The 27,326-nt window shown below is 50.5% G+C and overlaps 8 protein-coding genes across 8 annotated transcripts; 2 read left to right on the top strand and 6 right to left on the bottom strand.

The window, feature by feature from the left end:
- Positions 1-569: 569 nt before the first annotated feature.
- Positions 570-4,141, bottom strand: HO133_002632 (uncharacterized protein; the record flags this gene model as incomplete). Its single annotated transcript, XM_037293557.1, has 7 exons — positions 570-1,652; positions 1,706-1,777; positions 1,831-1,934; positions 1,984-2,023; positions 3,269-3,869; positions 3,919-4,038; positions 4,089-4,141. The coding sequence occupies 7 exons, from the start codon at positions 4,139-4,141 to the stop codon at positions 570-572; spliced, it is 2,073 nt and encodes a 690-aa protein (XP_037150386.1).
- Positions 4,142-6,730: 2,589 nt separating this feature from the next.
- HO133_002631 (uncharacterized protein) lies at positions 6,731-9,170 on the bottom strand (the record flags this gene model as incomplete). The annotated part of the gene is made up of 2 exons (XM_037293556.1): positions 6,731-8,593; positions 8,649-9,170. The coding sequence occupies 2 exons, from the start codon at positions 9,168-9,170 to the stop codon at positions 6,731-6,733; spliced, it is 2,385 nt and encodes a 794-aa protein (XP_037150385.1).
- A 1,639-nt stretch (positions 9,171-10,809) lies between these two features.
- HO133_002630 (uncharacterized protein) lies at positions 10,810-12,205 on the bottom strand (the record flags this gene model as incomplete). The annotated part of the gene is made up of 3 exons (XM_037293555.1): positions 10,810-11,259; positions 11,636-11,928; positions 12,181-12,205. The coding sequence occupies 3 exons, from the start codon at positions 12,203-12,205 to the stop codon at positions 10,810-10,812; spliced, it is 768 nt and encodes a 255-aa protein (XP_037150384.1).
- A 1,062-nt stretch (positions 12,206-13,267) lies between these two features.
- HO133_002629 (uncharacterized protein) lies at positions 13,268-15,440 on the bottom strand (the record flags this gene model as incomplete). The annotated part of the gene is made up of 2 exons (XM_037293554.1): positions 13,268-15,045; positions 15,095-15,440. The coding sequence occupies 2 exons, from the start codon at positions 15,438-15,440 to the stop codon at positions 13,268-13,270; spliced, it is 2,124 nt and encodes a 707-aa protein (XP_037150383.1).
- Positions 15,441-15,908: 468 nt separating this feature from the next.
- On the bottom strand, positions 15,909-16,853 carry HO133_002628 (uncharacterized protein; the record flags this gene model as incomplete). Its single annotated transcript, XM_037293553.1, has 4 exons — positions 15,909-16,295; positions 16,355-16,492; positions 16,556-16,584; positions 16,652-16,853. 4 exons carry the CDS (start codon positions 16,851-16,853, stop codon positions 15,909-15,911), a joined length of 756 nt encoding a protein of 251 aa, XP_037150382.1.
- A 1,373-nt stretch (positions 16,854-18,226) lies between these two features.
- Positions 18,227-19,796, top strand: HO133_002627 (uncharacterized protein; the record flags this gene model as incomplete). The annotated part of the gene is made up of 4 exons (XM_037293552.1): positions 18,227-18,277; positions 18,334-18,351; positions 18,404-19,019; positions 19,075-19,796. 4 exons carry the CDS (start codon positions 18,227-18,229, stop codon positions 19,794-19,796), a joined length of 1,407 nt encoding a protein of 468 aa, XP_037150381.1.
- A 640-nt stretch (positions 19,797-20,436) lies between these two features.
- On the top strand, positions 20,437-21,663 carry HO133_002626 (uncharacterized protein; the record flags this gene model as incomplete). The annotated part of the gene is made up of 4 exons (XM_037293551.1): positions 20,437-20,526; positions 20,580-20,659; positions 20,713-20,780; positions 20,852-21,663. The coding sequence occupies 4 exons, from the start codon at positions 20,437-20,439 to the stop codon at positions 21,661-21,663; spliced, it is 1,050 nt and encodes a 349-aa protein (XP_037150380.1).
- Positions 21,664-22,343: 680 nt separating this feature from the next.
- HO133_002625 (uncharacterized protein) lies at positions 22,344-25,938 on the bottom strand (the record flags this gene model as incomplete). Its single annotated transcript, XM_037293550.1, has 2 exons — positions 22,344-23,107; positions 23,160-25,938. 2 exons carry the CDS (start codon positions 25,936-25,938, stop codon positions 22,344-22,346), a joined length of 3,543 nt encoding a protein of 1,180 aa, XP_037150379.1.
- Positions 25,939-27,326: the final 1,388 nt, after the last annotated feature.

Here is a 27,326-nt window from a genome sequence, read left to right as displayed (position 1 = left end):
GGGTCTAAATACAGGGTTTGACTCTGGTCTGCTGTATGGCCCCGCCATGCAGCTTTGCAGGGACCAATGAGGAATCTTCGTTCACGGTCTAGAAACAGGGTTTAAATCTGATGATGCTGTATGGCCCGTACCTTCGGTTGTCGGCATCACGGGACTTGTTAGATGTAAGACTGCAGATCGGGATCGACGATGCTTGGAATTCGAACTTCGAGGTGAGAGTTGGACAGCAGTGGTGGCAGTAGGAGAGGTCAAAGTATCAAAAGGTAGCACAAGACCGGTCAACGGTTAGAATAGCTCGCAACATCTGCTGAGCTTTCAGTTCTAAACGATTGTTTTGATTCTCCCAGTTTCTTTGCGAAATAGAGAGCCGATCAAGCTGCCATCATGCAACTCGCCCCATTGACGGCAGTCTTCTATCCGAAGGTCTGGTCCTTACTCTTGATTACCTGAGGGTGTTGACCAGTGATACCACAGATCGGAAGCGGCTGCATGAAGTGATAGAACGATCTGGATCGGTTGGAGATGACTGTAGATGCTGGCACTCGATCCAGAAAGCTGTATTCAGGGCTTCATCTGAGCCTCGTCATCATCAGCGCTGGTTCTTCGACGAAGACTCTGACTCGCTCTGCCATTCTTGCCATTGTTGCACCGTCCACGACGCGATGATCAGCGCTCCAGCTAAAATTCATAATCTCTTTCTTGACCACACGGTCATGGTCGTCGAATGCTGGAACTATCCTGGCTTTTCCAATGCCCAAGATAGCAACCTCGCTTTGGACAAGGACTGGAGCCACATATGTGCCGCCTATGCTACCAACGTTGCTCACTGTGACGGTACCGCCTGTCAGATCGGTGACAGAGAGTTTTCCATGCTTCGCGAGCGCTTGGAGCCGGGAGACTTCTAACGCAATGTCCAAAATCGATCTCGCGGAAACATCCTTTATGTTCGGTACCAGGAGCCCTTGAGGAGTGTCCATAGCCACTCCAATGTTATGCTTCTCGCGCATCACAAGCTTCGGTGTATTCTCTCCAGTTCCTGTATCAACTCGAGCGTTTAGGAGAGGGAATTCCTCCAAAGCCAAAGACACCGCTTTGATTACAAAATGCAGGTACGAAAGCCTTCGAGCACTCGATGGCTTGTTATTTAAGCGCTGACGGAGTGTGGACAGCGCAGTCACATCAATCTCATCAGCATAGAGGAAATGGGGGATGCTGAGAGACCTTGTCATCGTCTTGAACATTTGGGTCTGGACGGGTGTGAGCGAAATCGGATTTTCCACTTGGGCTGGATCTGGATTAGATGATTCTCGCGTATTCTGTGGTTGGATCGATTGGGTAGTCCCTGTTTTTTGAGCTGCTACAAGCTTGTGGACATCATCTTTGGTTACGCGTCCGTCTTTGCCGGTACCTGTGACATTTGCTATATTGACGTTTAGTTCTTTAAGAAGACCTCGAACAGCAGGTGTGGCGAGTGCTGCGCTTTTCTCCACGGGAGCTTGGTCTTTTGCTTCCACGGGCGTCTCAAGCCGCAGCTCTGGAGCTTTCTGCGGCTGCTGTGGGTCTGACGGAGATCCTGCTTGCTCAGCTGGAGGGGCCAAGATGGCCTCATCTTCGGGCGAGATGTCGCTTTGAACGTCGATGTCGCAGAGTGGCTTCTCCGCTTCAGCTTCAGTATTTCCAAAAGGAGAGAAGACAAAATTATTACCTTGCCCACCTGCGCGACATCCTCGGCTTCGTAGTGCAACTTTTTGATCACTCCGTCAAACCTGGATGTTATCTGCTCGCTGTTAGTTGCTGCCATTGCCACTCGACCTGCGTAGTTGAGAGTACCTCTGTAGTAGCTTTATCAGACTGGACCTCGCAGATCTTGTCAAATTGCTCGACGCGTGCCCCTGGCTCGACGAACCATTGTATGATCTGTACTTCTTTGATGCCTAAGACAACTGAGTGAAAGCACATCCAAGAGAAAGAGCCGAATCTCACCTTCGCCGATATCAGAGAGCAAGAATGGGCGCACTATAGCCTGCGGCAAAGAAGCGTGAAAGGTGCGGTGGAGAAGAGTACCATTTCGACTCATCCGGAAAAGGCATTGTCTGAATTGTAGCAGCGCGACTGTCATGATGGGTGACGCTCGAGAAAGATAGACATCAGCATGTTTCCTGGCTGTCCTCAGCTGCGCTACGCAATCAAAGGGCAATGGTCGACTATTTATGCAATCACGCTCGTGACTGGCACGAGAAAGAAGCAGAGAAGGTACCAAACTCGGTGTCAGGAGATGGGTTTCTCCATCCGGGAATACCCGATTTTAAGCGCCTGGGCCGAAGCTAGCGCTGAGACAAGGGTCTCAGGGCCCAGGCGAAGAAGAGTGGCTGTTTGAGCACTGTTCAAAGCGGTTTCAATCCCTAGAACATTGACACGATGAAAGTCAACGAGGATTACTTCGCCATTAAACGGTCAAACTCGAACCGATTTGATCGCAAACGACGACATCGCTGGATATAAACCCGGGACTCAGCGCAAAACAAGAAAGCTACCGCCCCAAACTGCAAGCGTCGTCAACCGAGTCTGTGGAGTCTTCCAGCAGAAAACCTCCAGCTAACATTACTATGGGTCACGCTTCAAGATTGAACGTACGAGAGATCATCTACCAGGGTAATTCCCCTGTACGTTGAAGCCGGGTAATGGAATCAATGTTCAAACAACTTTACTATGTAAAACATCTTCGGCTTGGTCTTCAGTAGGCTTCTTGCCCGTATTCGATCGAGTATCCAACAAGCAGATTGTAGAGAGTTGAAATTTTTGGGCGACCAATTTCTACTCATATCAGGGCTGTTATCCCTTGATGACAAAATAATCCAATTGTTCCTGGGTTCGGCGGACATATACACAGATGAGCAATCTTGCATACTAAAATCTTGCATACTAAAAAGTCAATTTTCGGAATCGACTGTGAACAAACACTGGCGATACATGCGGGACGACGTTGCGCTCTTCTCAGTTACAATCTTGCAGTCCCAGCTACATATCTGAGCCGAGGGGACCTTAGATGTAAGGAAGCTCACGTGCAAGACGCAGCGAAAAAGTCAAAATGTACCAAAGAGACGTATATCTTGCATTGCTAAGTTTGAATTTTACGGAAAGATGAAGGATACGACGCCTCCAACGTCGAGTCCTCTTCGCTGTTCTTGCTATTCTCCCTTCTCGTGCCTGCCCCAGCCAAGTCCCAAACTCGATCCCAATCTCCTTAGGGCATATATACCTGCTTTACCTTTACCGCGCCGCTGTCTCCCAACTGACCAACCACGACGCGACACAGCTTACACCATCTCTTCCCTCCGGAATCCAAGGTGATCTCAGCACCTCTGCCCCAACCGCTGTCATGGTATGGATAACCTTTCGTGAAGACCACATCCGCGACAACCTTGTCCTCCTTCTCATGCGGTAAGATAAGCTTGCACCCTCCGCATACGAAAAGCTTCTTCTTCTTGATCACCACATCGCGCTTGTCGTAGTGCCCATTCGCAATACCGCATTCGATGCAGGTACGTTTGCCGCTATAGTTCTGAACGGCTTGGGCATCTGTGAATGTTGTTTTTGATGGTGTGGATTTTTTGAAGGTGTTGCAGAAGGGACAGAGAAGCTCTTTGAGTTTGCGGGGTGAGTGGGCTTCGAATTGCTTGTGAAACTGGATGTATTCCCCATACGACATGAGGGGAGGAGCATCCACGTGTGCTCGGAGACTTTTGCGGGAAAGCCTAAGGCTGTGATGGGCGATAGGGTCGAGGTCCGCTGTGATGAATCGAAGGAGCTCGACCGGCAGGGTGTTGAGTGTGGATACGCCGTTGGCTGGTGGCACGTTTGGGTCATTGCTTAGGATGTCAGTGTTGAGCGAGTTGGAAGCGAGGACTTGATACTTACACCCGCCCCGAAGCGCTGCCCGCTGCATCACTGTCCTGAGCATCGCCGTCCACGGCGTCAACATCACCTTCCTCGCTTGACACATCCTCAGCGTCGTCCAGGGGCTGGGTAGGAGTTGGCCTGGATCTCAGTCAATAAGGGCTCAGATCCCCTGATGAGTCTCTACTTACTCTTGCGCCTCGCCGTCATCCACACTGCCGAGAACTTGGTCATTGGCTGACATCTTGGGCGTTGAATGGATATCGATGCTGGTAGGACGTTAACTCATATACGCCGTGCAAACAGTTCAAGAGCAGGTAACACTTACCAAAGCCCGGAGATTAGATGCAGACCCTATCAAGCTTCTCAACGGTGTTGAGTGGAGATCAAGATGTCTGAGGCAGAACTCTGGAGAGTGAAAGCTGTCGATGCTGTTGAAGCTACCTCGGCCAAAGGGAGTCAAAGTGGAAGATGTTTGAAAGCTTTTCAGAATGCCGCTGAAAATACTGCTGCAGGATTCTGTCTCTGCAGAAAGAAGAGAACGAAGGAGAAAGTTTCACTATGTATATATACCACCCATCCTCTCATTCACGGTCCAAGACTCCCAGCCACCGTGGGGGTCAGAGGTCAGTGTCATCTGCCATTCTTCTTTACTGCATCTTGCTAGCGTATATTGTAAAACATTGCATAGAAGAAAAAGTGCTGAAGGAAAGTCCTGCAATCTGAATGAGGTATAGTTGGTTGGATATAGGAGTGAGGAAGTCCAATCGGACAGTTTCGGGGCATTAAGTAGTGTGGTATGAAGGTGGCGAGAGGTGGCGAGTGGGAGAAATGAGTGAATGGAGATGGGGTAGGAGGGGGGATTGACAAGAGAGGTTTAACGTCTCGGAGCCTTCATTAAAGGGAATGGAAGAGATGCTTCATTTCCCAGAGCGAATACGAGGCATTCACCCACGAAGAACACATTCGATCTCCCTCTCGATCTCGATCTAGGACCTGTGACTGCCCAGGAGGCTTCACCACGCACCGTAGAAAGTAGCCCCGAGTCAAGCAGTGAATGAAGCTCTCAATGCCTTCACCGCCCTCGGACAGTCACAAGATTGTGCCGTCGTCACTCCCATCAGAGCGAAATGAAGAAGGAATCCTGCCTTCCTTGAACCGGGCCAATGTTTAGACCGTGAGCGTATCACATGTTCGCACATGACGTGCGTGTGAAATTGTCTCGCATCATCCAGCTTCAAATCTGCACAGCAAATTTCCACAGTCAACACCATTCACCGACCCTCTCCACCAAGTCAGCCCCTGTACCAAAGCGACCCCACCGACGTAGCCTGCCTGCCTCAACGCAAAGCCCAGCAACGAGAACCCCATCGCATGACCCACTCACAAGCCGAAAAACTTCAACTTCCGCCCCACTCCTCAACCCTCCCTACTCACATCTCAAAACTTCCCCTAGACACAGCAAGCAACGGTGCGAACCGCTCCAAACGGCCACCGCCCCCTAACCATCCCAGAAGACGCTCTCGGCGCAGCAAACAGCCTTCCCCATCCAAACTACCCGACATCAACACTCACTCACTCACCTACCCGACCTCGGACCCAAACACCTCGGACCCAAACACCTCGGACCCAAACACCTCGGACCCAAACACCTCAACCAAACACGACTGGCGTCCCCGAAGCGAACTCGAACCCAGGTATCATCTCCCCGAGCACCCGCACGGCCCGACCTTCGAAGTGAACGGAGCAAGGACCGCAAGCTCGAAACGGGCGTAGCGCTTCACCGCGTCGTGATGTGGGTCGAGGGAGTTGGGGGAAAGGCTGGGGAGGGGGTTGTGGGCGATAAGGGTTGGGGGTTTTTTTTTGGATGAGATGGGGGTTTTGGGTCGGGTGGTCGTGACTGGGAGAATCAGTTGGTGAATTGTTGCAGGAGATGTTTTGTTTTCCCATTGGTACCGATGGGGTATTTGCAACAAAACCAACATCTTATGCGAGGCTGTGTGGAGGATCCGATCCCTCACATCTTCCTCCCTTCTAGATACTCTCACAATTCCCCCTCTTCGCCGCAAGGTCATTACCCCCCTCCCCTTTCTTTTTTTTCCGGCGACGACGCAGAAAACAGCCGTTCCATCACCCCACCCCAAGCTCCTGCGGCAAGCGCTGCACCTCTGTACCTCCGCTCTCCAAAACGTGCTCCACCACAAGATCCGTCCCTGCGGGTAACGATCGTGGGACTTCGCATACGAAGAGGTCGAACCAGGTCAAACACTTTGGGCCCGGCAATCTGTCAGAAGTTAACACGAATATTCTTGTGGTTACGTTGGTTTGCGGTATCGTTTGGAGAAAACCTGTCCCTCGTGATCGAAATCTTGCGCGTTCAACGGGGAGATGGTTCCTCGTTGATGCTTGTCGTGCCGATATCCTATGGATGTGTACCGCTTCGACCGCCGTCCTTTTTGGTATTTCGCCCAGCGCGTTGGATCTGGGAAGGACATGTCGGAGATTGAGCCTGCGATACCTGGTTGTAACCTCACCCTCAACCAAATACACGTAATAGCAACATTTGGTCAACGGCACGAGGGAGCAAGTGCAGAAAGTCACTGATATGAAATATAGAGGGGTATACAGTACAAGGCTAGGGTAAAATCCTAGAAGAACTATAAATTGGGTATATCCAAGAAATCAGAATCCCCGAAATACTTTCGCCGCATCCAAGTCATATAGCATTGAAAGAAAACATATGTGGTATAATAAATCGCAATAGTAGCAGTCTTCAAAAACTGACAACTTCTGTCTTGCCCTGGCTCTTCTGGCCTGGCGCCTAGCTGAGGGATCAAAAAGCCTCACCATTCACCTCTCCATCCAGCATACGGCGTGCAGTGTCCAATCTCCGCCGGCAGACTCGAGCTTCGTACATTGCTCCTTCGCCGCCAAGGTTATGTAGATTAGCACAGACCTTGGCGAGGCTCCCAACCAATCGCTCGATCAGCTCACGGTCTTTGTCGCTGATTTCGAGGGGTTTGACAGGCCCACCCTCTTCAAGAGTATCCAGGCGGGCGATCGTCGTTATATACGATAACAGGTCTGGAGGCTGCGTAGCTAACGCTTTTCCCCCGGGAGGCTTCGCATCGTTCCTGGATGCCTTGTATGCTGACGCTATATGCTTCTTAGTTCTCGATTTGGGAGATCCATTGATTCCGTTGACCTTGTGCTTCTTCGTCTCTGGCTGCCAAGATCCGGCCATAGTCTGGCGTGGAGTCCAATCATCTTCAACATCAGAAGGAGACGAGGGTTTCCCTTCGATCGCGGTAGCAAACGTGTTGACTGTCGAGACTGACTCAACGCTGTCTTTTCTCACATGGCTCCCACCACTTGAGCTCTCGTTTCCGTGTGTCGCATGCTCATTGACTTCGCTCGTGGAGTTTCTAGGCTTAGTGGTCTCGACGGAAGACGCGGAGCTGTCACTGGCTCTCCTTTTCCGCATGCTGCTACTCCGTCTCACGCCCACACCACTGTAGGCTCCCATCGCGCTATGAAGGATATAGTGTTCGTAGTCAAAAGCGTCTGGTCGGTCCTCGTGTCTTTCAACAACGGGCTCTGCGGTTGTTTCATGATAATCTTGGTCTCCGTACAAGCTATCTTCTTTGCCATCTAGGCCCCCGGGTGAGGCTTCATCGATGATGATCAGTCGCTCGGCGGGACTTTGATTTGGGCTTCTGTGGTACGTTATAGACTCAACTTGCGAAGATCGTGGGGTGGGTTCCTCCCCTTGGTTTGCCGGCTTTGGCAAAGGCTCTTCGGTATCGAGGTCGCTGTTCCATGTCGCGTCGCCTTCTTCAGTGGCCGCGGGTGTTTGTCCGAAGTCTTCCTGAGAGGCTTCATTGAGAGTTTCTCCTGCATTTGGTACTTTTGGCTCCTCTACGACTCCGAGTCCTTGTGGTGGTGACTGACCAGCCTCCGGGACTGATTGCCCAGTATACCATTGCTCTGCTGCCGTGAATGGGCTTGGTGTGCGCAAACTTTGCAGGCTTCGTCTCCGCAGATTGTCTTCCTTTGCTCGCTGCTTCAAAGTTGAGATCTTCCCCTTCAAATCTTGCATTTGATCACGGAGGTCACGCATCTGAGTAGTGGATCGAGCCCTGGTAAGTCCGGTAGCAGGAGATTTCGGAATCTCGAACGTAGCTGCCTTTGGTGATGTTTCTAGGTCGAAAATCTCGTCATCTTTGCACTCGTTGGTTTGTGGAGGCTGCTCAAAAGACTCTGGGGCAGGGCCGTCTTCGTTGAGCGGTTGCAATCCGTTGTTATGTCTGGCTGCATGATTGAGACTTGTGTTGCGTGTCAAGCCATTCCAGAACCAATTGCGACTGGGCTCCGAATTCCTCTCTTTAGCAGAAGGGTCCCCGCCATGTGCGTATATATTTTTATCTTCTGATGAGTGTCCATTGGGCACTGTGTGCAACGTGGATGGCACTGACGTCTCGCTGGAAACCCTATAATGCCCTTGCTGGTTTTCATCCAGCATTGGTAGATTGGCTTGACGATGCTTAGAAGGTGAGAAGCCGCCCGGACTTCTGCCCTTTTTTGGTAAAGTGTACAGCGATACAGGTTCCGGCCCACGGGTTGAGAATGTTGACATCGACGAAGATGGTCTGCGTTCCAGTGTACTGCGTGCCCTAGTAAGATTGCCTTCCATGTTCTGCTTTGCGTTAGCAGAACTTCTCTACAGACCCTCAATCCATGCCAGGGCTCACCGTAAGACGCTTTTTTGCATTGGCCAGGATCTCCTCTGCCCTTCTGGTCATTGCGGCGTGCGAATATGGGTCATCCTCATCTTCTTCCAGGATCGATGGAGGACTGTAGATGCTATCTCTCGTCTCGACGTGATCATTGTCCTGCGCAGCAGCCTCCGCGTAGCCATTCTGCCCTTCATATTTATGGTCCTCCTGAAGTGTGGGTGACGAGGCCAGCGCGGCTTCTTCTTTTGGTGTAGCTTTCCTATCGTCTCTCTCTGAACCCGATCTCTGTTTAATAGACCCGTCATGGCGGCGCAGAATTCCATTCCTGAATGGGCTAAACATTGTGCCCTTTTCTCGAGGTCTGTCGTCGGGCACTGAGTCAGACGTGGTATGCTGATAATTGATTGGCGGTAAAGAAGGCAATCGCTGTGGTCTCCTGGGAGTGGATGGGGAGGAATCGGCAGAGGAAGGAGGATTATCGGGCAATATCATATCGGGATTCGTGAGAGTAGGCGACAGAGGAGCTAGGATCTGCATGTTAAACGGCTATCGCGCATTGACTCTTTTCGAGGAGTTTGCCCTCTTCATGAATCATGCATGCCAATAAGCGCAATCAAGCGTCACAAACATCCTCGTATCCGGCAAATAAATAAGCTTCATGATGGTTAGACTGGCCGATAGGACTTGAAAGACTACCTATACGACAAGATTGATATACGTATATACATATAAACAAGCAGAAGGCATCAAGGCTGGATGGTAAGAGGGTTGTTGTATACAGTGGGGAGGAGTGTGGATGAGCTTGAAACAGGCCAGCGCGTGATGGTCCTGCTGAAATTAGTGAATTTAAAGCGCAAGGCCGGCCATTTATGGCCATGCGGGCGGGAGCGATCCCTGCTCAATCCCTTCTCTAGCGGCAACTTCCGTTGCCTGAAAGGGTTTAGCTGCGGACGCCGGGCCCCTTGTCGAAACACTGAAGCAACGACTTGCATTGGCTCAATGCAATCCTGGGACTGATAAAATGGAAGACGCTCGAGACAATACTTGGTGCTGCAATTATTTAAATCATTGGCAAAAGGATCAAGCAGCAGCAGCAGCAGCAGCGAGGAAAGAAATCACGAGAAGAGCACGCACAATGATACTGGAAAGTAAGGACGGCGAAAAGTAAAGAGATACTGAGCCAATTTTGCGGACATGTGCTCGACAACTGAACGACTGATTTGACAATTCGTGCCCTCACTATATATAACTTTTATGAAATCCCCCCATTCCTCGCGGCCAAAATCCGGCTAGTCCCTTGCAGGATCCGAGCATGAGGTTTTATCAACATGACGGCGATGTCTTGTTTCCTCAACCCGGTCGTTTTCATTTTTAGTAACATATGGGAACATCCCTGCAAACAGTCTAACACAGTCATGTTCACAAGCAATCAGTCGTAGCGAGGACCCCTTCTGTTTTTCAAGCGAAAAATGGCCCCGTATACGAAACTCTTCCAAATATCTGACCATCCACTTCGAACATTCTCCACGCCAGAATTGAAAAGACCAGTGCAGCCCCCGTTGCGGGAAGACTAGTCGCGAAATCTTTATAATAAGCCAACCAATTCGAAGAATCACAGCGCCTATCGAAGCAGAAAGTCAGATCCACCGAGCAGCTCTCAGCTTATGTCCCTTTTCAATCCATACTCCGTACCCTTCTCCCTCTGCTATATCACCTCTCCTAATCCGTTCTGGAAAAATCCCTTCGTGAGGTAGTTGCTTTACCCAGCGAGCTTCAGAGAGATATGTCTTTTCTTCGAAGAAATGGTTAAAGCAGAGCTGCTCCGGCATACGGGGCTGGTCGAACTGCCATTACCATTGCGCTTGGGGATCATGCTGGTGCGAAAGTGTACACGTCCAGCACTCTGCCTCTCGTCGTCCTCTCGTCGTGCCCTCCTGAACCACAAAAGACCGCCGTGTTCCTCATCTTTACCCAACCCTCTATCCTTCGTCCACCGCGCAGTTCTGCCAGCATTAGTTCACGGGTGGACGTTCAGCAACCCACCCCACCACGGTACGATCGACCCTGACCACGCGAACGGGCAGTGGCATACTGGCTTGCTGGTATGCTCATGTGATCCGCCCATCAACAATGCTCCAGTCACTGCCACCCTGCGCACCCCACTGCCTCACCCTCCTCAAAGGCGCCATCGCGCAAGATCGCATCGGTCACATCCCCGTCCTCGACAGTAATGATTTTGGCCATCCGAGTCCGATTTGATCTTGAAGCCCGATGGGTCGGCGCTCTCCGCGCTCCCGTTCTGCACCGTATCCGTAGACCCGCGGTCCATGCCTGGTGCACCGCTGGCACTGCCGTCGTCCACCGCAGCTTCGCTTGCGCTCGGCATCGTGCCTCTCTCCGATCCGTGGTCCATCCCTGGAGCCCGTATCAGCTTGTGAGTTAAGAGCTGGCGGATTGTGGACCGGATAATGATGACGTACCTGGGTGCCGACGTTGTGCTCGCGTACGCGCTGCGCATGAGGGCTGCGAGATGGATTCGTGGAACCGAGTCGGTGTGCGGGGGATGGAGGCTGAGCGCGGAGCGTGCGAAGAGTTCGGGCAAAGCAAGCCATCGAGGCAGGCTTCTCTGCTATCGTGTGTATAATCAGGAAAGACTACACTTGCTTTCGGATGTGCCGAAGGTGAGTGTGAGACAGATGACAAAAGGATGAGAAGCTCGAGTTTCACTCGAGCTTGGTCCACTCCGAGAATTTCTGAGCCGCGAGTTGTGCAGGTGTTTTGCTGATTCTCGGTCCGGACTGGCCGCTGCTGGGTGATGCTGCAGTGGATGTGGGAGCAATTGAAGCAACACGCTGAAGTTTTCCCCAGAATTGTACATACCAACAAAAGATCAAACCCATGAATGAATGAATGTTGTATATATGTATAAAGAAAGAAGAAACGCATGAATGATGAAAAAAGCCGAAAGAAGATGAGAGGTTGCAAGGGATGATACACGCCACAACACCGCCGATCCCACAGTTCTTCACCACCCCCGTCCTCGCCGTCACATTCTCCATCTCCCATCCTCCTCCATTCACCCCCCCCCGCCTTCGATCCACAACCCTCCGATCCACCCACCCACCCACCCCAATCTCCCCTCCCCACACTCCAACCCCCAGACGTCGGAAATCCGCACGGTCCGATCCCGTGCCCTCCTCACTCTCACCCGCCACAGCATAGAACCACCCAAGACCGAAAACCCAGCCGCGAGCTCGCGGCCCACCACCCTTCTTCTTCTCCTTCTCAGCCTGAGCTACCCGTCATCTTTCCGAAAACGTTGGACTTGCTCGGATGGAAGCCGGGCATCGCGGCGCTCGGAGTCGGTCATGCGACTCCGGTGAAACGGGGTGGTGTTGAAGGGGCGTGGCGTCGATGGAAGCGGAGGGAGATGCGGAGGCGGTTGAACGCTTTGGGATGCGGATTTCTAAGAAGAAGAAGAAGAAGCAGAAGGGAAAAGGTTCGGCGCGGTTGGAAAGAGAATGAATACGTTGTGCATACTACCGACCTTTCTCCAGTAAATGAGAGCGCATGGTTCCCTTTTGTACCGCGCCCGCGAGGACAAGGACCCCTTTCCTCTCCTCTCCTCTGCTTGGCTTGGCTTGACTCGGCTTGAGAGGCATAAACTCCCCGCACGGAGTACTGGCCAGGCTTGTTTTTGAGTTCCGGTTCCAACACCGTGGCGCGGGTTCGGTGCAAGGTGGTGGAAAGGGAGGGTATAAAGACTCAGGAGTTGCTCGGTGTGTCGGCTTTCAGGCATGGTGTGGCTGGTGAGATGGCAGTGTTGGAGGATGATGGTGTTTGAAAGGTGTTGTTCCGATTGATTGACAGGGTAGATTGCGTGGTAAGGAGCTAGGGAAGTGAAGTGGAGGTTTGGATATTGACGATTGGGAATGTGTAATGGAGAGGTTGGAATAGGTGTTCGGTGACAAGTTTCAATGGCCTGCAATCCATATTGGTCACCACTTTTTGGAATTGAAATGCTCAAACATGATGGAAAAAGATCGCTTCACAGGCAAGAAAGCCAGATTTGATGACAACTTGTTATAGCGAAAGTCATGTTGATGGCAAGTTTGGAGTGGAAGCGATCCAGATCGTTCACCACATGTGACAAAAAAGAGCTCAAGATTGATCATCATCGGTGACGTGTTATGGCTGGAAGCCATACAAACGACAAAGTCTGATGGATCGTACACGCATATTGCTAGCCACTCTTGATGAGCACAACCCAAATCGATCACCAAACAGAATAGACAAGTCCCGAATCAAAAGACCCTCTCTGGTAACCAAAGCCCAAAGGCATTACCGGCATTGTTGGTGATATGGAAGAAGGAGAGATTCTCTGGGGGATTGAATACCCACAACCGCCGCCGATCTCCACGCTAAAACTTCATATAGGCTGACCGGCGTTCAGCGATGTCACATATGTATAGGAAAAAATAAGTGGTAGGCTGTGAAATGTGCCGGGATTGCTAATTCACGATGATGGAGTGACTCACTCGTCCTGGAAGCAAGAGATATTCACAAGGCAGTGAAGACAGAGAATGTTGTAGACAATGAAGCATGGAAAACGTGAAGAGTCATAGCCAGGGTACTTACTTCCCATCAAGTTTCCTAAGTAAAAGCTGAGTTCCCTTATTCCCGGTCTTCACAGGCGCCTCATCCTCAGACTTGACCCTTTTCGGCTTCTTGCCCTTCACCTTAACGCCTCCCTCCCCAGCTGGCCCAGCCGCTTCAACAAGCTTCTGCCTATTCTTCCCCTTTCTCAACTTTTCGTTCAATTCTTCCACATGAGAAAAACCCGGCGCTTCCAGTAATCCAACCACAACGAACGAATTAGCACCTGTTGCCCAATCCAAAATTTCATCTTTGATCGCGCTGTAAAAGACATCATGGAACTCCAACGGGGGATCTGCGAGGTCGATTCCCTTTTTAGTGGGATTGAATCGTCCACCCAGCACTAGGCTCTTCAACATTCTTCCCGCGGCAGGTGATTCCAACAAAGACTTGGTCCCGTCATCACCTTTTGCCAACGCAGCAATGGCTATCACAGCAAGCTCTCTTCCTCCAGGAGCGCCGAGAAGTACTTCACCAATGAATTGACATCCGAAGCTGGTCGATACCATCTCCTTCGCACGTGAAACTATTAGTGAAAGCAAAGGCGGTGAAAGTGATGCCGCCAGCTCTTTCCGCCTGACCTCGGGATCCTTCTTCGATGTTGTACTCCGAATCCTATGGATCTCATCGAGTAGCTTCAGGTCCTCGTTCGGCAGAATCGCCTTCGCTTTGCCGCAGAATGGGTACAGAGCCGTCACACGTGCATTGAGATGGTTGACAGCTTGTAGTAGATCCAGCTGTTGGCTCTCTGAGAGTGGTTCTTTGCCTACGAGTTCGGTAAAAACGGATTTGGAGACTAGGACTGTATCGTCGATGACATCGTAGGCGGCGAGAAGGACTTGATGCCCGTAAGCGTCATACGCCAGTGTCTTCATTGTCTCCTTGTACGTCCTGAGGATTTGTTTTCGGTCTTTCGCGTTGCCGTATGCGAGAACCAGGCAGACGAGACGAGCGCCAGATTTAGTAAAGGCAAGGTTCTTGAGTAAATCACCTTCTTCGTCACCCTTCAAGAGCTCGATGAACTCGGTAGCTTCTTCGCTTCCGGGCGCCAGGTTGAGGAACTGCTGGAGCATAGCGTCGTGGAGCATCGTAAAGCCTGTAGTCTTCTTCTGCACAAGTAGGTTGATTAGGTCATGTAAAGATCGCATGATAGGCGTCCTTTTCTCTGGATTGTCTTCAAGTAATTTCTTCAAGTCTGCGGATACTGGGCCAGCCTCGCTGGACTTGAATAGAGCAAATTCGGCGCCATACCACTCCCGTAGCAGCGTAGCCTTCTGTGAAGGCGTTGCAATACCGCGGTATATATCGTCCAGTATCCAGGAAGCTTCTGAATGTTTGATCATACGTCTCACGTGGCCATAAAATTCCGGCACGACCATGTCCCTAGTCTCCTCGTCGCCATGTACCAGCATTTTTCCGATCAAGAACTTTGCGTATTTACTCTCAGCCAATGTCTTATACTCCCCCTTCAGTTCCCTCGCTATCATCTTCCGCTGATCAATGTTGGCGTATTTGAGAGCCGTTTGGATGACCCTGACAGAGTCGTGCTTGAAAACAAAGTCTTTGACTCGCCCGGTAATTATGTCGAACAGCTCTGTGACCAGGCCTTTTCTTTCCTCTATTGGAACATGAGATTTTCGCCGTAAGCGCTCCCATAGCTTCTTCGAACGGGCTATTGAGTCCGCGTTGGGTTTGGCGGCTTTGCGGTCTTGCTTTTCGACCTTTTGCTTTGCGTGTGCTTCTTTAGATGTATTTCCTGCTCTGAAATCAGCTACACCCAGCCAACTGTGCTTTACTTGACGTGCCTGATGCAGTGCCATTTGCATTAGTGGGCTTCTTCGCTGACTGCGATGCACCCGCTGCCTCTGCAGCGATCTTCACCCCTCCATCATCGTTGTCCTCTGCAACTCCAATACCTTCCCAAATTTCGCCCTCCTCATCCCCCTCTTCTGACGGCCAGCTAACACCATCATTGTCGCCACTTTGCGACGTAGTGTCTGACTCCACTAGAGGATCGGAATCCGTGGCGGTCTCTAAATCTTGTACGCGTTTCGAGCTCTTCGCTAGCTTTTCTTCCTTCTTCGGCTTTTTCGGGATACTGCCGGTAGGAAGCTTTGAATTGGGGTTCTCTTTGCGCTTTGAAGCTGCCATTGCGGGTTGTAATGTTTGAGGGAAACCCTGGAGTGTGTAGGATATTTTTCACGGCCCTCCCGGCAAAAGTTGCCGTTTGAGATTGCGACAGCCAGATCCACAAAATTATTTGAGGTCCAAGATGGCAGGTTTACAGCATGACCACAAGGCAGGGCAAGGTTCCAAAAGTCAAGAACGGAACTTAGTATTATCATTCGTTCTCTTTCCGATGAGGCGGCTAGCCCTACCAACACCGACACCTCGTGCTCTGTTGGAGCCTGCTCCTCATATATAACATCGTGCAACTCGTTAGATATTACCACCCGTGGCCTCGCAGCCGTATGTTGTGTGTAACGACAGGATCTCCAGATTGTAGGCGTCCAGAAACACCGAACGCCCTCTCGTCAGAATGCTCCAGTACCCAATGCGAAGCAACACGATCGTCTTCCATTACAGCAGAAGCCTCCTCCGATCTCCCACACTGACCATCTATCTAACGACTCCATCATCGTTCCCATTGGCAATCGGCCGATCCATGTTACCTAGCTCGGCACCTTGACCAACACTCTGCCCACGCTTCCTGCCTGGAAGATGAAAGCCTCTGTGACTCGAAGTTGGTCGAGGAGCATCCCCCGTCACTGGCGTCTCAGAATTGTCACCAAAGCGCGCGAAGATGCTCTTTTTCTTCGGTGGTTGCTTTCCTTCATCGTTGAGTCCAACATCCTCGAAGCCTTCTTCGTCCTCGGTTGTGGGCTCAGGTCGAGAGAACGAGTCGGATTTGACTGCGGAACGCGACGGACGGGACATTGTGGAGTCTAGGCTTTGCCGTGCGGCGGTAGACTCGTGTGAGTAGACTGGAGAGCGGGCGGAGATGTCCTGCAGAGATTACTATCAGCCATGATGTTTTAGGTCGGTGAGGTGAATGCTTGTCTTACGAACGATCTGCGATATGAGTCGAACGATTCGCGGGAGATAGAGAAAGGTTCGTTTTCGTTGAGCATGCTTCGGTGGTTGGAGGACATGGTGGATGTGGGTGATTTCTGCCAAAAGCTCTTCTTTTCTGGCGGCGAAGGCTATTGCATTGATTAGCGCCATTGTGCTAATCCAATAGCGTGAAATTCTTGGGCATGACCTACGGGAAGATAGACACCACTATCGTTGACAACTAGATGTCTCGGATCAGCTCGGTAGTCCAGTGTCACGCGGGTCGTAGAGTGTTTGGGGCCACACACCGCTCAATTTGTACTCAGCAGTCTCCTCCTTCCTTGGTTTAATGCTCAATGATGATGAAGCTCTTGAGCCAGTGTAGCTCGACTTCTCCGATGCATGGTCACCACGAACGCCAAGGGAAGGCCTGACATTCTCGTCTGCGATGGTTGGCACGCCATTGACGACCGGCGGCTTTTTGTTGAATGGATTGCGGAATGGAGGCATGGTGATGGAAGTTAATATATACAAACGATGCAATGGCTTGGCGATATAGAGTATGCGTATGTTAGCAATCGCAGCATTGATGTTGTGGCTGTTCTCGTTGTCTGTCTTGGAGGTTATTTTGAGGTGAGATCTATGACGGCAAAACGGATCTCGGAATGCAATTGACCGAGCTAAAGCGGGAAGCCGCGAGCAAAATGCATGGTCCTTCTGCCTTCTCCTCTGCCACAGTCTCTCTTCTCAATGTCGTTGCTGCCATCCTCGATTGATGCGTTAGTCTAGTAAACTATTGGAAGCTGAAGTTTGTCTATGTACGGAGAGAAGCAGGAATTGCAGTAAAGGTCTGGTCCTGCTGCTTTTCTCCACAATATTGCCACAAATAGCTACACGCTAAGCAGCGGGTGACCGACGCGCCATCCCGCTTGGAACCGCTTTAAAATCCTTGAAACCTCGTCATTGCCCATTTGTTAACGCTTGGAATTTGATTTGACACACTAATGGGGACATGATAATCATAAGTAGAGGACTCAGATGGCATCAGACATTCTGCAGTAGCATGCACAAAGTACTGGTAGACCTTGGGGTCTGTCGCAAAGAAACAGGTACAGGCGCCAAAAGAAAAAGGGTTCTGGTTTTGCCGTGCATTGCATGCGCCCAATTGTGCCGAAAGCCGATAGGATGAGATGCTGCAGGGAATTGGAGATGCTCGGGCGTGCTTACTCTATAGGTGGGGTAAATTCACTGACTACCTTACCCTTAGCAGTCTTAGCTTTTACAATCGGAGTATTTCAAGTGACAATTGATTGGAGCTTTGAAAAAGGCGAAGAATGAGATCCTGGCATCGTATCATACTAAGACTTCTAAGACTTCTAAGAAAGGAGATGGCCAGCGCGTAGAAATGCATACTTACGTATTCTCTAGCCAAAACAGGATACCCACTCAAGCAAGGCACCCCGTTTTACTCTGGGCCCAGACACGCACAAACTTTGCATGCTGCGCTTAACACAACGACCTCTTCCCATCTCTCTTTTCTCTTCACCTCGTCGTCATCAATAATAATGCATGGCCATACTCATTCCATTTAATGATTTCTGAATTGCCTACCTTTGAGAACCTTCAACTCCGACGCCGGCTCAGGTCCTACCTCACCAAGTCGTCATCATCACTCGCTTTTTCTTCTCTCCTTCCACCATCATCAACACCACTGCCACCACGACGGTTGACTCACACTTCTCCTTCCTGCCGCAGTCACTCCTTTCAACCCACCACACCTAACATGCCACCGTATCTACGTTAATCTTGCACAGAAAAAACGACGACAAGCTCTGGCAAGCTCTGGCAAGCTCGCCGGCTAATCAAGAAAAGACAACGTCACAATGGGGAAAGCCTTCTTCACATCATGGGTACTGTGGGAGAAGATGGTCTTCGTGAGTCAAACAAAGCAAGACCACCTACAAACTGTACTGACTAGCTCATCCCTCAGATCCTCGGAGCTTCCATCGTATGCTGTCCCAACCCGATTTCGCGAACCAGCACGAGACTGACTTGCACAGCTCCTCGTCATATTCCTCGGGCTCATCAAGCTGACCTACAACAAATGGAGACTGCGCAAATACACAGCCGTCGCCGAGACGAAGGCGGCGGTACGGCGGGAAATGCAGCACACTGCCAGCGTCAAGCGAGGCCGAAGTCAGCGTCAAGGGATCCCGTTCGGGATTCGAGCGCTGGAAAGTGGCATTGAGGTCGATGGTGTTTGGATCTCGGGAGCGAACACTCCAAGCAGCATGCCTGGCAGTCCGAACATTGCCGCGATGAAACCGAAGCCAGCCCGCCAAGACCACTCTCCCGAGGCATCATCGTCAACCTCGGAGATGTCACGCATCGAGATTCCGCAGCCAGTCCATGGATATCCTAATAACCCTAGAATGAATCATTCAGCTGGCCCCTCGTACAAGCTCCCCACCCCAATCGATCGACCTGTGGCATCAGAGCAACAACACATCAAGCCACCGACCTCTGACCATCAAAGTCATGGTCGCCCCACCTATCAGCCTCGTCGCTCCTCGCAGTTGAGATATAGCGACTCGCTAAACCCAGAAGATTCAGAGGCATTCGCAGCTTTGGAAGGCCGTACAATGGCTGCTGATAGGAACGGAAAGCGCCCCGAAGGTGAGCATATCCCGCTGTGTCTGGAAGACTTCGCGCTAACTTCAAAACCGCCCAGGATCCGATTCGTCAGGTGAAGAATATCGTGACTCCACATCGTGGCCTGGCCACTCTAAGAACTCATCTGGCAGCGAGAACCATAGTGACGCGAACCAGCCGATCCAACCCAAACGCTCGTCCAACAGTTATCTTCATCCTGCATCTCGCCAGCCTGCATCTCGCCAGCCTCCCAAAATCCGGACCTCCAACTCTTACAATCCCGACAGATACAAGCCTGTTCAGCTTGATCCACTTGCAAGCAATACTGAATCACACATGGACGAACTAGGTCGACTGCACGTCCGAAATCGAGAAAGCGGGATGACTGTAGTCTATGCGCCGGTTGAAGATTCTGTCTCCAGGAGGATTGCTTCGTCCCAGGGTCCGACCCACGAAGTCAGCGATCCATTCGCCACCCCCGAGACCTCGCCAAAAGAGGACCGCATTCCAGTCATGGTAGACGCTCCGCCTGCAAATCAGCACTCTGAGATGATCGGCAATGGCGACATTGACTATATCCAGGGCCATGCCCAGCCCTTGCGACCCTTCGATGGCAATCGACAACTAAGACGGTCTCAAGTCATCCGTAAGGTCAATTCAGGATTTGAAATTCTTCGCCCTGGCACTTTAGTTACCCCTAGACGAAGCAGCGACATTGCGGACGTGAGGGAGGACTACGATCGGAAACCCAAGAAGCTGCAAAGGCGGAGCCGGGCCTCGAGTTTCGTTGAAGATGTATAGGAACTTGATCCAATGACTGGAAGGCCGTTCCCCATCACTGATAGTATTTCCTCAGGGCGTTTGGTATTAGAATGGAGTCGAAAAGCGCGAGCAATTAGGCATGCTTAATGAGCATTCATCAAAAGGCGCACCGGTATACCACAAGCTGGTGGTTGACAGTTGCATGCGAAGGATTCGGCATGCGCATCTCGACAAGTGGTCTGTTGCTAAAATACATTCAGAAAGTAACAGAACACTGGGGATTACACCGCTTGCTTGGTGGATGGCATTGACCCTGTAACAGTAAACTTAATGACTAAAAGAGCAGTTGACGATATACATGAGCTGCTTGATCTCTGCTATAGCACTTTAAAAGTTATTAAACTGAAGTGGTTCTCATAGCTTCCAGCCCCTGACTGTGCCTCTCTGGTTTAGCCAATATCCACAAATCACGTGAATTGGCGATGCCAAGGCCTTTAAAGTCGCGTCATTTCTTTGCTTGCACGACATCAATATCAACAACAACAACCGTTTGCCACACTAATTCGAACCCTACCCTTTGCACAAACGCTGGAGTCCAGTGTTCAAATCAACTACGTACGGGAGCAAAAAGACTTGTCGTGCTGTCTCCCAGAACGCTTGATCTCAAAACCCTGCAGTCATGAGTGCTGGGGAAGCTGAGGAGACTCAATCGACCTTTGGAGATGGCAGTGGGGGACCTGGAGCTCCTACTCCGTTGGCAGTGCTGGAAGTATAGATACCTAATACCTGAGCTATGACCGTCAACATTGACAGGAGTATCAGGGCGTCGCTGGTCTATCGGCTCGAGATATCAAGCTCATAGTCGATGGAGGATTCAATACTGTTGAGTCCGTGGCATATACGTTGGTCCATTCTAAAATACGATACTTGATGGACAATGTCTGAGATTATACAGGCCTCGCAGAGTGCTCGAGCAGATCAAGGGCATTTCGGAACAAAAAGCCACCAAGGTCCTGGCCGAAGGTCCATACTCCTCCTCTCCCCCTCACTCCCACCTTATCCAACACCTCACTAACCCCTGACCCGCCTCACAGCATCCAAACTCGTCCCCATGGGCTTTACGACGGCAACCGAAATGCACCAACGCCGCTCCGAGCTCATCTCGATCACCACTGGCTCCAAACAACTCGACACCTTGCTCGCTGGTGGCGTCGAAACGGGCTCCGTCACAGAAATCTTCGGCGAGTTCAGGACCGGAAAATCCCAAATCTGCCATACCCTTGCCGTGACATGTCAGCTGCCTTTTGATATGGGTGGTGGGGAGGGGAAGTGTTTGTATATTGATACTGAAGGAACATTCAGACCTGTGCGACTTTTGTCCGTGGCGAACAGATACGGCTTGTCTGGCGAGGAGGTATTGGACAATGTCGCCTACGCCCGCGCTTACAACTCCGATCATCAACTCCAACTCCTCAACCAAGCCTCAAACATGATGTGTGAAACCCGCTTCTCCCTTCTCATTGTCGACTCCGCAACGTCTCTCTACCGCACCGACTTCTCCGGCCGCGCCGAACTTTCCTCCCGGCAAACACACCTTGCGAAATTCATGCGCACACTCCAACGTCTCGCCGACGAATTCGGCATCGCCGTCGTCATCACAAACCAAGTTGTTGCTCAAGTCGACGGCGGACCCAGCGCGATGTTCAATCCGGATCCGAAGAAGCCGATAGGAGGCAATATCATCGCGCATGCGTCAACGACGCGGTTGAGTCTCAAGAAGGGAAGGGGGGAGACGAGGATCTGTAAGATTTATGATAGTCCGTGCCTGCCGGAGAGCGATTGTCTGTTCGCGATAAAGGAGGATGGGATTGGGGATCCGAGTCCGAAGGATTTGGAGAAGGATTGATGAACCGGGCGTGGGGGCATGGAGAGGTGTGGAAAGAAAGGCAAGGGTTGAGACGGCAAGTTTGCTTGAATCATGGATTATGTTTGCATGGCGCTGGGCGGGATCCGTGATTTTAGAATAACAAACGGCCACCAGCTTCTTTCTCCTAGGACTACAGGAACTTGAAACGGAGACTACGGTCGTTCGGGGTATGAAGGCCGAAGTATCTGGCATGGCTGTACGCGTTGCAGCGTTTAGCATCTTCGGTAGATACCTGGCAGCTGTAACACATTACCTCCACAGCCGTCCGTTTCATCTCTCGATTCCCTTCCCCTCAGAGATCAGCGATTGGAGCAGAGGTCATGCATACTGGGTGAAAACCTTTGCCGTAATGTTTGAAAATCCTACAGTTCAGGCGCGGTGCCAGTAAAAAAAAAAAGGGACACTTTTCACGGAGTTTGCGTAAAAATGGGTTATTCATTCATAAAGGGAGGAAACCCTTGATAAGATCATATAACTCAGATGCGATGCCCGAAAAAGAGGTCATTTTCCACAAAAAAGTTTCCCTAAGAATATGCGGAATCGAATGGAAAGAGAGCTTTCTCCTATTGTGAATTGAATTTCTCTCTATGCGTGACTTTTGCTACATCCTCTGGTCATTGGCTGAAAGGATGGGAGCATGTGCTTTTCCACCTGCTCCCTCACAGCACATCCATCGCATCTCCGCCACCGCCCACAAACCCAAACCTGCCCCCCTCAATCACGCTCCTCCGGTCCAACTCCTTCTGATACTGCGCCCTCACATCACTAACCTCCACAATCTTCCTCTTCCCTTTGCCACTCACGTCCTCGCTCAACACCCAACCACTCCCCACCCCCGCACAAGCCAGCAGATTGATTACAGCCAGATACTTATCTTCTAATCCATCGTCACCCCTCTTCGCCCTCGCTTGCGCAGCTTGCAGCGGAGGTAGCAGCGCCGCAGCCGCGCCTCGGAAGTCCTGGTGATGGAGACGCCAGGCAGCTAGTATTTTAGACTTGTTTTGTTCAACGAGCAGCGCGTCAATCTTTTCATGTAAACTTGAAGGAAATGGCAACGCCAGCAACTGCGGTAGTGCGTTCGGCGTACTTATGATCGCCTGGATAAAACTCGGCAGGAGGGTTGATGGTGACGGATGACGCATTAGCGCGCTGTAAGCGGTTGAGAAGTCGGTGGTTTGAATGGAGGCTTGAAAGAGGGATGTCAGGAGGGTAATGGTGGTAGATTGGTTTATCGACTGAGAGGCGGGACTGAGTTGGAGGGCTAGATGGGCGAAGTGTGCCATTTGGGTTGGGCAGGAGTGGGCGTCGAAGAGGTTGAGTAGGTGGGTGTAGTAGGTTGGAAGACCGTGGCCGAAGTGGATGGATTCCATGGGGGTGAGGAGAGAGTGGGAGGCGTGGTGGTAGTCGAAGTTGCTAGGACGAGCTACGAATGGCCTGTCAGAATGAGATTAGCTCGAGGTGGGAGGACCGCTTACAGAGCTTGAAAGCGGCCTTTCTGAAGTAGATAGCTGCTTCTGTAAACTCGCCCTTTAGAAGGGATAATCGACCTTTAATGTATGTTGCCCAGGCCGTTGGGGGTTGAAAGCGGAGGAAATCCGACGCTAAGTCGAGGTTGTTGTTTGCAAGTAGATTGCATTGCACGTATACGGGGACGTCATCGAATGTCACTGTCGGGTCATGCCCACCAGTAGCCCATATTAGAAGGTCTTGAATACTCTGGGTAAGTGCTTCGCTCTGAGACTGCATTTCGAGTGACTGGGCGGGCAGATCGAAAGCAAAGAGGCTTTCGAGTACCGTTGAAATTCTAGATTTGCTGTCGATGGATGAATCGGGCTTCGAGGTGTTAGCCCGCACTAGGTTTGCTGATGGGTCGCTCTTCACCGTTCGGGTATTCTTGGCGAGCCATTGCATGATCTGATATTGCTTGAGCAGCTCGAGTAATTCTACATAAATCCGAGATGCATCGAAATTCTCCATAGGCGTCTCTTCCCTGTCAATTTCCATATCGACGACGACAACCAGCATCATTAAATCGAAGAGTAAGCTCACACGCAGGTGTATCATTTCTTGAGCGCCGTTGATTAACAGCTTGAGACCAAATCTCGTGTGCACTAGATCCGACGCATGTTCTGGAAGACCATGAGCCAAACCATCGAGAATGGCAAGAAAAGTGTCAGTTTCTAGACCATTGAAACCTCCTATTTGGTGTAGTGCGCCCACCAAATCGTCGAAAGCCGCGCTGCCAATCTCATCGGCAAAGTTGCATTGATCGTAGAAATATTGGATGCGAAGCGGAACAGAATATGAAGGGTCAAGCCAAAGCTCGCTAGCTAAGACCCTACCGCAGGTGCTTCGAAGCCGGTAGCTGAAGCTACGTCTAAAGGTCGTTGCTGCTTCGATGATTACTGCAAGCTCATCTGGAAGCCTGGGCTCAGCTCCGGGATCTGCTTCGATAGACGGAGTCGGTAACAAATTGTTCGATACGCTCAAATCAGCTGAGCTGTTGTGGGTTATATTTTCGATCTTATCACAGCTACGTATTGCAGAACATCCATCGGCGAAAGCAACCCAAGGCATCTGAGCGTGCTCATCACAGGCGAGAGACAAAACCTCCCATCTCGATATGTTCAGATCACGTATGTCTTGCCACAGTACAGTCCACTCTTCGTTGGTGGCTGTACGGTATGTATCAAAATCGGATGCAGCATTGACTATGCTGACATGGGTTACGATCGCTGAATTCATTCGTTCTTTCAACGGAGCCTTGGGGTTGGGTAGTGTGATTGAGCGCTCCGAGCAATACATGCCAAGAGCTGTCTCGAGGATTGTCTCTGGGTATTTGCACGGATAGAAGATGTAATCAAGCCACTTATCAGTTGCATCTTCAGGGTCCAGGTCGGAGATCAGTGGTGGTTCAGAGTCATCCAGAGTCTCGAAGGCCGTAGTCGACCAGCTATCATGCCATACGTTTATCAGATCTTGGATGTCATATTTCAGATTGTACAGTTTGTACTGCCGGTTTGACCTCATGAGAATCCATATCTCGAGGCTTTTTCCTTGCTGACCACCGGTGATCTTGAAGTCCGCAACTTTCCATATGGATTTGCTTTCCGGACTGGGGTCGGGATCTGGTGGCTTCAAAAGATACTCTGGGAAGAGATCGAGGACGCCCTTGGCACCATGGTCTGGATCCCGGATGCCCCAGAATTTAAATTGTCCAAGATCGTGTGGAGAGAAAGTTACAGCATAGTACTCGCATCCACCTATGATCTCATCGATCCTGAAAATTTGGAGTAAATTTGGACTGCCTGGGTCCAGCGTCACCTTTGGTATGTCGTGCAGCTCACGATGCTTCCACAGCAGATCCATAGAAAACACACTGGCGGCCTTGTTTAGATTCCAGATTCGTAGGGTGTGGTTTAGACACACAACGAACACATGCTTCTTGTCTGGAGATCTTGCCATGGCGATGGGTGTGCCCTGCTCTAGCAGATTGCCGTCATAATTTACAGTGTTGCTTCCCTGCCACCGAACAAGTCCTCGGAGAGATGAAGCCCATTGCCCATCACCGTATGTTGCCTCTTGCCACTTCGACCCATCTTCGTCTTTGCTCCTGGTCAACCGTAGAATCCGGCCATCACTCAGTGAAACGATAAGCTGTCGGAAACTTGCAGCGATCAGACTGTGAGGCGTGCTTATGCTGAATGTGGCCGGCTTAGATACCTTGCACCACCTTGACACGTCCTCTTCTGACGCTGCGGCGAGGCAGAAAAAGTCTTTGCGAAGCGAGAAGGTGTATAGCTCACTCCACCTTGTCAGAGCGAAAACGTTTAGGACATTTTGATCTTCCGAGTCCGCCAATGCTATGCCGCCGTGCTTGAGCCCGGCTGGGAAGCAAAGCTGTATAATGTAAGACGCTTCCCTTGTCTCATCGCTGCTCTTGCTTAGATCAATGGAACGTAGCTCCAGAATTTTCCCTTCTTGCAGTACGCGCCATAGGAAGCTTCGTGGATGTCGCTTGGATCTGCCGAAATAGAGGGATCCAGCTTTTGCAATACAGCACTTTGTGAATGAGTCCTCATCTCTGTGACCGGTAGTATTCTTCAGGATCCGTCGTTGCTGTCGTGGTCGAACAGTGAACGAGCTGTTGGAAGGGATCTGTATCTGGATCACTGAGCCTGGAGTGATGGGCTCAAGATCTGCTCTGGTCTCTTTAAAAAGAGCTATCGAGCTCACTGGACCTTCGGGATCCATTGAATCGCGGCTTGCAGCCAGCTGCTGTTAGTGGGGGACCCAAAATTCAATATATTTGCTGCGCGTCTGTTGAAACATTCTTGTCGCGCCGGCTGTTTTAGCGTATGCAGAAAACCTTACAATTCTTGGCGCCGAGAAAATCGCACGCTAAGGTATCTATCAACTCCTTCTAGATCTTTTATAAAAGTCATTAATACGTAGTTTAAGAATAAATATCCTATATTCAAGATACTCAATTTAATCTACTCTATATTTTACCTTTAAATCTTATATGTTTTATCTCAAATTTCTATTGATTACTCTATTCTCAGACTTAACAGAGTATCTGTAAATATTTAGTATATAACGCTTTTCAAGAACTTCCAATTAGAATTACTTTGAAGTATAGACAAAGTTTAGTATATTTACTATAAAGATCTTGTTGTTAGACGTCGTGGCGATATTTCTTTAAGAGTTCAAAGGCAGCTGACAGGTGTGTGCGATTTTCTCGATGCCATGAATTGTAACGTTTTCTGCATACGCTAATTCTCCGGCAAACCGCGAATTGCAGGGCTCTCAAGCACCCTTAGGTACAATATATCCAGTCTTCTTCTATTGGGAGAGGAGTGCCAGCAATTGGACTAAATTCCATCAGATGCGGCGATCTCTGTACACTGTATTGCTACAGTGTCGGCTACATCAAGACGACACTTCGTTTCCGACGACAAGGCTTACCTCGATTGCTACTTTTTACTTCCTAGCCAGCCCATAGGACTATTTCTTGGCCTAATTTGTGCCTCAGGACCATTACTTCTCCATACGTCGTGCCACGCAATTCGCTCTTGGCCGTACATTTCTTCAAGAAATATAATTTGTCGTTGATTATGAGAGGTCCAACTTCTCCGTCAACCAGACCCCATTTCTCAACCCATCCCTACGATATTCCTTCGGAGCTTTATCTGTGGTTGGGAGTATTTAGTTCGTATTAGGTTCGATTCCTAATGGCGCTGGTACAATGGTGTTGCGGTGCTTTTTATTTGCTTTAGCGTCTCATGCTCGAAGGTTCAGTGACCACAATTCTTGCAACCCAGGACTAGCTCCAGGAAGCGAAAGAGATCAAAAGTCTCTTCGGCCCGTGACATCCAATGTATGATATACACTGTGACTGAAAGGATGCTTATTTTATTTAGCTACTCCCGCAGCACTGTTCATATCCAATAGCATCATCTCATACGGCCTTTAAATTGATTAGATATTTGGGACAATATGAGGTATTGTGTGCGCTCTCTTCCCCAAGAGCATCATCACGTGCGCTGCAATAGCTAGTCGCATGATACTACACGTCTGCAAGTTGATGACTAACCAATGTAAGTAGATAGGTCCTCTGCCATGCAAATCCTTGTTACTCC

The sequence above is a fragment of the Letharia lupina genome (assembly GCF_014066315.1).
Source record: "Letharia lupina isolate WasteWater1 chromosome Unknown contig_15, whole genome shotgun sequence".
Taxonomy (NCBI): domain Eukaryota; kingdom Fungi; phylum Ascomycota; class Lecanoromycetes; order Lecanorales; family Parmeliaceae; genus Letharia; species Letharia lupina.
The sequence above is the reverse complement of the archived record's forward strand: the minus strand, read 5'-3'. Positions and strand labels throughout refer to the sequence as shown.